An 8,243-nucleotide genomic window follows, 5' to 3' on the forward strand; every position below is an offset into this window, starting at 1 on the left:
TCAGAACCAGAGAAACAGAAGTCAGGACCCTGCTGGGGTTTGTGAAGGCAAATATTCGCTTTGCTTATGTTGCTAAATAACGCCGGCCCTGCCGTATTTGCATTATGATCCTGCAGATCACTTAAAGTCAATATGTGTACGAGGTCAAAAGCTCCTGGGTGTGTGTGTGGGTGTGTGGGTGTGTGTTGGTGTGTGTGTGGGTGTGTGTGCGTTGGTGTGTGTGTGGGTGTGGGTGTGTGTGTGTGTGGGCGTTGGTGTGTGTGTGTGTGTGTGTGTGTGTGTGCGTTGGTGTGTGTGTTGGGGTGTGTGTGTGTGTGTGTGGGTGTGTGTGGGTGTGTGTGTGTGAGGGCCAGCCAGCTACAGGAAGCGAGCTGAAACCACAGTAGCTCTTAACGTGTCCACACAGCATGGGCCCAGAAGTGACAGACGTGCTGCCTCAGCAGCCTCCTCCCCAAGGCTCAGCTTGACCCCACTGAACGTCTGTTTGTTAATTATTATTTTTTACTAATTGTTAATTAATTATTACCTTTTAAGGGACCGGCGCGCCCCAACTTAACCCGGTTAGGGTTAGGGTTAGGGTTATAACCCAGTTTTCTCTGCCTGCCATCAGAGCGCTTCTGATCCGGCACGCGAACATTACTCAAAGGCTCCACGCGTCCGAGAATTTGATTGACTGATTTTACCACGACAGGGTTCATCCTAAAGTTAGGACAGGATTTAGGAGGTTTAGTCTAAAATTTACTCAAACAATAAGATAATAACTTGAGTCATCATTTAATATCATATCAGTGAAAAATGTCAGTTATGTAATAATCCCATAAAACCCAACGGTGTGATTGTGTGTCGTCTGTTGCTGTAACACCATTTTAAACAGTAACGTAAAGCCTTATTTATTTACTTATGCAGATTTAATGCAGTGAAACTGGATGAGTTATAATAATTTAGAATTATGATATCCAACCAATAAGAGTCATTCAGATCATATTGCAGATATAATAGTTTTATTAAAGTTTATATTCCAGCCAGAAGGTAAATCAATAACAGGGAAAACTGACAGGACACTGATTAATATAAAGATGATTAATAAAATGACTGTATTCCCGTGGATAGAAGACTCAATCATGATTGAAGCGATTAAAGAGGTGATTGATCAGGCTGAATTTCCCTTCACCAGTTATTCTATGATAATTAATCAAACATGCAAATAAAGAAGGAAACTGAAGAGTTACAGTAATGAGCAAAAGGGAAAGAAGTCAAAGTACAGTAAATAGTAAATGATTATTGATAAACAGTGATTTGATAGTGGTCAGCGATCACTGCAGCTACAAACACATGTGAGCGAGCGTAATTAAACACACCCCAGGCCTGATCTTTGGTGTCCAGCCCGTAGTTTAGTGACTGATACTGGAGGTAGTCTGTGTGGTGGAATGGAGGACCTGATCCTGGAATACGACATCTCTACATCTCACACTTCACCAGGAATGACAGCACACTCAGTTCACCTTCAGTGAAGATATCCCTCCCTCACTGTTCAGCACTTTAAATCTACTGAACCCAGAAAAATCAGCACTGCTTCTGAAAGGCGTAAAACTGACTAACGTCCCAATTAATGAACCTTCTCTACCGTTCAAACATGTAGAGTCACCGGTCATAGTAATAGTTTCTGTAATAGTCACGTGACATAATGTGATGCTGCACTGTGGCGTGTCCAATGTGCATTGGCCATAACATTTCTGCAAGAGCAGACTGAACTAATTATACTTTGAGTTCAAATCATGCCCTCAACATGGCGGTGGTAGTATGAGGGAAGACTGGTTGAGGGAGGTAGAACTCTGAGAACTTCCGCTGGAGTTCTAGGCAGCTTCTGCCTGTAGATAGAAGACTGGGCCTCCTCATAGCTGTAGTAGGACTGATGTAGGACTGAGGGACTGGGGGATGATGGAGTGGAGGTCGGGATTGCAGACAGTTCATCATGAAAGCAGAAGGTGAGGACGTGACTTTATAGGGCGTTAGTTTTGAAGAAGGCAGGGTTACAGCAATGTTCCTCCCCCCAAACAGCCACACGATGCAGGGATGTTTAGCCATTCTCTGAGAATCATGCTGGAGGAAAGTTTTTGTCTGCAGGTCTTTTTGTGATTTTTCGTCATGTAGAACAGAAAGTGAAGGTCAACTGAGTAGAGTCTTGTACGTTTGTGCTCAGTCCAGTGTCTTTGGGTGGCTTTTATGCTGCATAGAGCTGCTGATAGCCTGATAAGACAAGGTGCACCTTTTTTGGCAATTTCTGACTACGTTTCTTTGATGGCTTAATAAATGCGATCCACACTGCTTGAGGATTGAAAATGATGGTGGGGTGAAGCTCCTGCGACACTTCCTGACCAGCTGCTCTGGTGAAATGTGGAGCTTGGTCTTGATGAATTGTCCTCATGGTCCTTATGGTCATGGTCACAGATCCACTCCCTCACAGTCTCATCAGTGTTGGATTTGCACTTGGATATGTCGTTTGATACATGATGTATGAGTTGGTTCAGCCAGACATTTTGACTCAACCTTAATGACTACCTGGTGAAGACCCTCAGGATCGTTACCCATTCCTTTCACTCTGAACAAAACAACAAAAAAGAGAATGTCCACCTCCAACATTCATTACGAATAGCCTTCAGGAGTGTGCAGTGCAGTCCAGCCTTGCTGATTTTTGGGGGGTTTGTGTCTGCTGCTGTAGTGCTGGGCTACCACAAATAAAAATTTGTTTAAAACAAATGTGTGTGAAAGTGATTAACCTGACAAATGGAAAACAGAAGCCACAGTCCCTCCTGATGTTCTGTATATATTTGGTAGTGAGAAATGAAAGAGTTGATGTTTCGAAGGGCGCTTGTACGCTGCTGATTTCACTGCTCATTTGCCACCTGAAGCACGTATTTCATGTTGTTTTGATCCTCAAAGTACTGAAGAATATCAGATCTGCCTTTCTGCCAGCACTGTCTGACGATGCACACCAGGATGGGAAGCATGGGAAAAGCGTATTCCATCACACTTCTGGTTTTCCCTCCTTTTCCTTTGTAAACGTAGCCACCAGTGTGGACACCAATCAGCTCGCAGTGATCATTAAAGACCGGTGAGCCGGAGGATCCATGAAAGAAACAGGAATCATAACTGATCTGGGAATAATGGTTTTCCCATTTCTCTGCCAAACACTGCTGTGTTATGACGTGTAAGAAGTCGCTGTTCTTAGCCTGGTGCTCGTCTGCTGCATTTGGAACTTCATCTTTTTCAATGATGAAACAGGGGTCCATTCTCTTGACCCCTCCATCAGGGTGCCCCACTATGCAGATCCCACCTCTAGTGGGAGGAGGACTGTACCTGCTAAGCAATTCAGGACAATAAGGAAGTTTTGCATCATCACTGAGTTCCAGCAGAGCGAAGTCCAGATGCTGCCCCTTGTCGTTCTTACCATAAAAATAGGCAACAAGGTTCTCCTTCAGTGAGAGTTTGTTCCCCATGTCCAAATCCTCAAAGTCGAACACAGCAGAGATGGGGCGGTGCAGCCTCTGTGTGAACGGGTCAAAGTTTCCGATAACATGTGCGTTAGTGAGGATGAACCTGTCAAACAGCAGAAATCCAGTTCCATTTCCAAACCCCTCCACACGGATCTGACAGACAGAATCGGAGAGCTTCATCAACTGTCTCACTCTCTTCACCTCCGAGAAGCTCTGAGCACTTTTATCAAACTCTTCTCTGAAGAACTCCTGCACCTCAGCAGGCTTAGTGAGACTCTCTCGCTCCTTCAGCTGCTTCTGCAAACCTTCAAACTGATCCCGCAGTAGCTTCAGGATCTCCTCTGTGTTTGGGATTTTATTAACCTGGATTCTTTTCGGATATGTTTTCTTGTCCTTTTCTTTCTCGGTGGGCTGGTGATTCTGCTGTTGAGGGTTAGCGGAGTCCTGGCTGAGATTGCCAGGCGTGGAAGTACTGGGGATATTTTCACCAGATTCATTCTTCATCGTATCAAACTCCTGGCTGGACTCCTGGCTGGCTGGCTGGTTGTCAATAACAATGACTCTGAAATGCTTTCCATCCAGATGGTCAACAGTGTTGGACATATCAGTGATGATCTCAGACCCCAGCTCATAGAGTCCACAGTGTTTGCGAAAAATCACCCTGTTAAATCGCCCATCACGCCGAAGAGCCTTCTTCACTGTTTCTCCTTTTAATGCATAAACACAAACATCATCCACCTTCTGCTTCAGTGCCTGGTTCTTCATCAGCCTTTTGACAGTGTGGCCACCTGTTGTTTTGATGTTAAACACAATGAAATTTTCAGTGCTGTTCATCAGTGAACAGGGGACTGGTTTACTCTCTAAACTGCTGCTTCCACTCGATTTGATGAATTGTATGTCCAGAAGCTCATCATCATTGATCAGGCAGCAGGGGAAGTCTGTGGAGATAGCACCTCTTGGTACTTTCTCTCTCTGGATGACCATCTCCTTTTCCTCATTCTTTTTATAATCGCCTTTAAAGTTTTTGTTTGAGAGCAGCGCCTCCAACACGGTCATAGACGCATCACAGGTCACTTCATATTTTTTAAATTGAATGCGGAACCTGAAAACATGTCTTCTCTTCTCAGGTTTCTGAAAAACAGCGAAACAGCCAAAGTTATAACCCTGTGAACAAACCTTCATAATAAAGACACAACAACTCAACAGTTTCTCACTAACAGGTCAATAAGTGGAGTCTCTATGACCTACCAGCTGTGTGGTGTCCTTTCCTACGTCTTGCTCTTCTTCTTCTTCCTTCATCGTTTGCTGGGAAAACAGATGACGTACGGTATTATTTGTCATTAATGCACTGGTGCTGTGTTATTATACTGAAATAGGAACTATGTTTGTGCACTCCAAGTGTCACTCACACTTCATATGAAATAACTATATTAAAATGTTTTCTCCATTAAACAAAACATTGCTGGGGCTTCCCAACTCATCTCTACTACAATCTTGCACAAACTTCCTTCTGATACCTGATCCTCACATACCTACTGATTTATTTACTCCCACCACTAGGGGGCACCTGGGAGGATTACTGTTCAGTTGTGGCATTAAAGAACAGCAAAGTTACAGAGCTACAAACAGTTCTGCGGTTTTGAGCTAAGAAGTCCTTCTGTTGGGAAACAGAACATGAAAAAATGTTTTTTGTGTGTTACTACAAACTATGAGGTTTTTTACTAGATTGTAACGGCGATTTCAAACAGCAGTTTGAAAGAGTAATTTGACTTTCAGTTGGGAGAATATTTATGACATTTGGCAGACGCTCTGATCCTGATTGGATCATTTTACACAGGGAGGTGAAGGTAGTGCTAGGAGTCTTGCCCAAGGACTCTCATTGGTATAGTGTAGTGTATCCTGAACCCCAGTCTATGGCGTAGAAGGCAGAGGTGATACCCACTGATGGTGATATACCAACCACAGTATTTTGGGCGCTCCTCTTCAGAGAGAGAGGAGTCTGGTATTGCTGGAAATAACTACCCAGCAATGATGCAATGATGGCTGCTAAAGGACTTTGGTGCAGCCACTAATACATGTTTGGTTTGCATTCATATCTCCTTTTCCCTTTTTCATTAGTCTTCTGGTCATTTCTACCAAGGCTCTGAGAGTCTCTGACTCCAGGCTCAAACCAAGGGGATGTAATCTCCGAGGGAGATGACTCAGAGAAAGCACACACAATAACGAGAAAATAACGAGAAAGAAAAGAAAAACTGATGAAAGGGCAGAAATGTGCGGATTACTAACGCCTGTAAAAGATCATCCAAAAAGAATGAGGGATCCATGATGACTGCGAAACCTCTGTGTCTGCAGTTATGACCAAGTACTCTTACACTGCAGCTCCTACAGCAGTGCAGATGTAGGGCTTCTACTCTCACTGGGATGTGGTTTCACTCAGTTACAGCGCTGATGTTGAGTCAGTCAAGAAAGTTACTGAATTTCCTCACCTGTTGCCTCAGAGGCTGACAATAATGCCTGATGTCCGGTTTGTTCTTCTTAAAGTCCATTCTGTAGACGACCTGTTAAAAAGCAGACACGAGTCTAATTCAGATCAGTGAACACAAACAGGCCCGATAATGACACCATAACCACAACGACAACAAGGACCTTCACAGCAGTGAAACTCAGGAACGGAGGAACGTGGATGTGCAGGTCTACACGAGTAACTGAATTGGAAACAGCCATAAAATTAACTGCATGTCTTTAGACTGTGGGAGGAACCCGGAGGAAACCCACGAACACCGGGAGAACCCCGGTCACCCGGCCGGGGAATCAAACCCAGATCCTCTCTGCTGTGAGGCGGCAGCGCCACCGAAGAAGCATTTCATTAGTATTTCAAAAGTTCTAGTTTATTCAAATCTGGCACTGAGTTTTCCACAGCACTCATTTTAAGGCCCACTTTTAAAAACTCTCAGACACTAATGATGATAGAAGCTGACAGTTCTACTGTATTAAAGTCATCATTCTTCATTCTCCTCCCTTTCCAGGAAACTCTGTGTGAGGGAGGGTCTCTGAGCTCGCGGAGCGTTGGGGTGGTGGCAGTGAGGAAAGCTTTGTACTATTGGTTAACATTATTTTTTTCTACCCTAAAGTCTAAAGTCATTACGTTTAGATGGAAGGTTAACGGTGATGAATCGCTATAATGCACTGCCAAAAAAAGGGCATCGTCACATGAAACGATCTTAAATCTAGTCGTACTTATTAGATGTATATCTAACTTGTTTCTGGACATTTTTCACTTGTTTTAGATCACTTTATCAGGTAAAATGATCTCAGTATGCCGGCTGATCATTTCACTGGGTTGAAACATTTCTTACAACAAGCAAAATTATCTGCGATACACTGAGATCCATCCATCCATTTTCCAAGCCGCTTCTCTGTGAGGGTCGCGGGGGGGTGCTGGAGCCTATCCCAGCTGTCATCGGGCGGAAGGCAGGGTACACCCTGGACAGGTTGCCAGTCCATCGCAGGGCTACACTGAGATCATTTTACTTAATATAATCACTTAAAACAAGCACATAATGTTTGGAAACAAGTGCAATTATCTTAAATTAAGCCTTCGACCATCTCAACAGGAGAAATATTAGTTCTATTGGCTGGATTTAAGAGAATATTACCGGAGAAGATACCATTTTTTGCAGTGTATGACAAACTAACAAGTCATGAAACTGAAGAGCAGAAGGCAGAGAACCTGAGTATGACTGTACTGATGCATGTATACTTACCTGGTAGTAAGAAGGTAGAGTAAAAGGTGCAGGTCTCCTTTTTGAGGGACAGTTCTGCCCGATATTCCGGCACTACGTCCAGCAGAGAACACGCTTTCTTCCTATAAAGGGAACATGCAGATGATCAGTGATGCAGATTACGTGCTGACATGCCTCCACATTCAGGTGAATCTGACTCAGTGATCTAAGCTGTTAATTGAGAGTAAAAGACAGAAATACAGATTACATGAGCGCCTCTTTCAGACGGACTACAAAGATTTTCACCCAGACAGCGTCACCATCACACCTCCCCCAGGGCTTCTGCAGTCTAGCTGTCCTCCTGTGTCCATAACCCCTGTGTGTGTCTACAGTCGAGGACTTACTGCTTCACTAAAGATCCACCTTTAACTGATTTGTAATCCGTGATCAATAAAGTCCCCCTGGAGGAATGAGTGGTGACTCAAAGTGATCTGAAAACAGCCAGCAGATGGCGTAGTTGTGCACCTTCCCCAGAAAGACAGAGAGGACAACCTAACCTGACGAAGCCTTTTATGATGCAAAGAGCACGTTAATCATGAAAAGGGTGCTCATGGTTCTTAATAGAACCATTTTCATTACTAAGGAACCCTTGAAGAACCATCTTTTTAAGAGTGTCATTGCGCAGTAGTTCAGCACTTTTTAGCATTATGAACTGAACTGATGTAAACAGCAGATTCATCCTCATGATTATGTCCTTTCAGTTTCACTGAGACAGTTTAACAACACGGTACGTCTGCAGAGGCGGAGCACCGCGCAGAACCACAGCCAGTCGTACTGCTCAGGTCTTCTGGGTACTGGTACAAATTTACATTTTGGTCATCACTACAAAAAATTTAAAAGTTGCTGCTGCCAGAGGAAAATTAAATCTCCAAAGTGATAATTATACAGAGGGAAAAACCTACTTTTCCTGTAATGTACATCAGTGGAACCAGAATGTCCACGGCTGTTTCTTCTGGTCCACTCAGTA

General features: G+C 43.8%; 2 protein-coding genes across 2 annotated transcripts in view; both read right to left on the minus strand.

Moving 5' to 3' along the window:
- Nucleotides 1-984: 984 nt before the first annotated feature.
- LOC108415132 (protein FAM111A-like) overlaps nt 985-8,243 on the minus strand; it is an 8,412-nt gene continuing 1,153 nt past the window's right edge. Inside the window, exons 2-5 of the mRNA XM_017688111.2 lie at nt 7,259-7,359; nt 5,981-6,052; nt 4,743-4,799; nt 985-4,625 (exon numbers count right to left, since the gene is read on the minus strand). Coding sequence (XP_017543600.2) covers nt 2,886-4,625; nt 4,743-4,799; nt 5,981-6,040 — 1,857 coding nt within the window. The 5' untranslated portion in view covers nt 6,041-6,052; nt 7,259-7,359 and the 3' untranslated portion in view covers nt 985-2,885. The remainder of the gene's footprint in view (nt 4,626-4,742; nt 4,800-5,980; nt 6,053-7,258; nt 7,360-8,243) is intronic.
- The window catches only part of LOC119261810 (excitatory amino acid transporter 1-like), a 25,354-nt gene continuing 23,185 nt past the window's right edge, over nt 6,075-8,243 (minus strand). Inside the window, exons 7-8 of the mRNA XM_037531551.1 lie at nt 7,259-7,359; nt 6,075-6,199 (exon numbers count right to left, since the gene is read on the minus strand). Of these exons, the coding sequence (XP_037387448.1) occupies nt 6,075-6,199; nt 7,259-7,359 (226 nt within the window). The remainder of the gene's footprint in view (nt 6,200-7,258; nt 7,360-8,243) is intronic.

This window comes from Pygocentrus nattereri, chromosome 20, assembly GCF_015220715.1.
Source record: "Pygocentrus nattereri isolate fPygNat1 chromosome 20, fPygNat1.pri, whole genome shotgun sequence".
In the NCBI taxonomy this organism is placed as follows: Eukaryota; Metazoa; Chordata; class Actinopteri; order Characiformes; family Serrasalmidae; genus Pygocentrus; species Pygocentrus nattereri.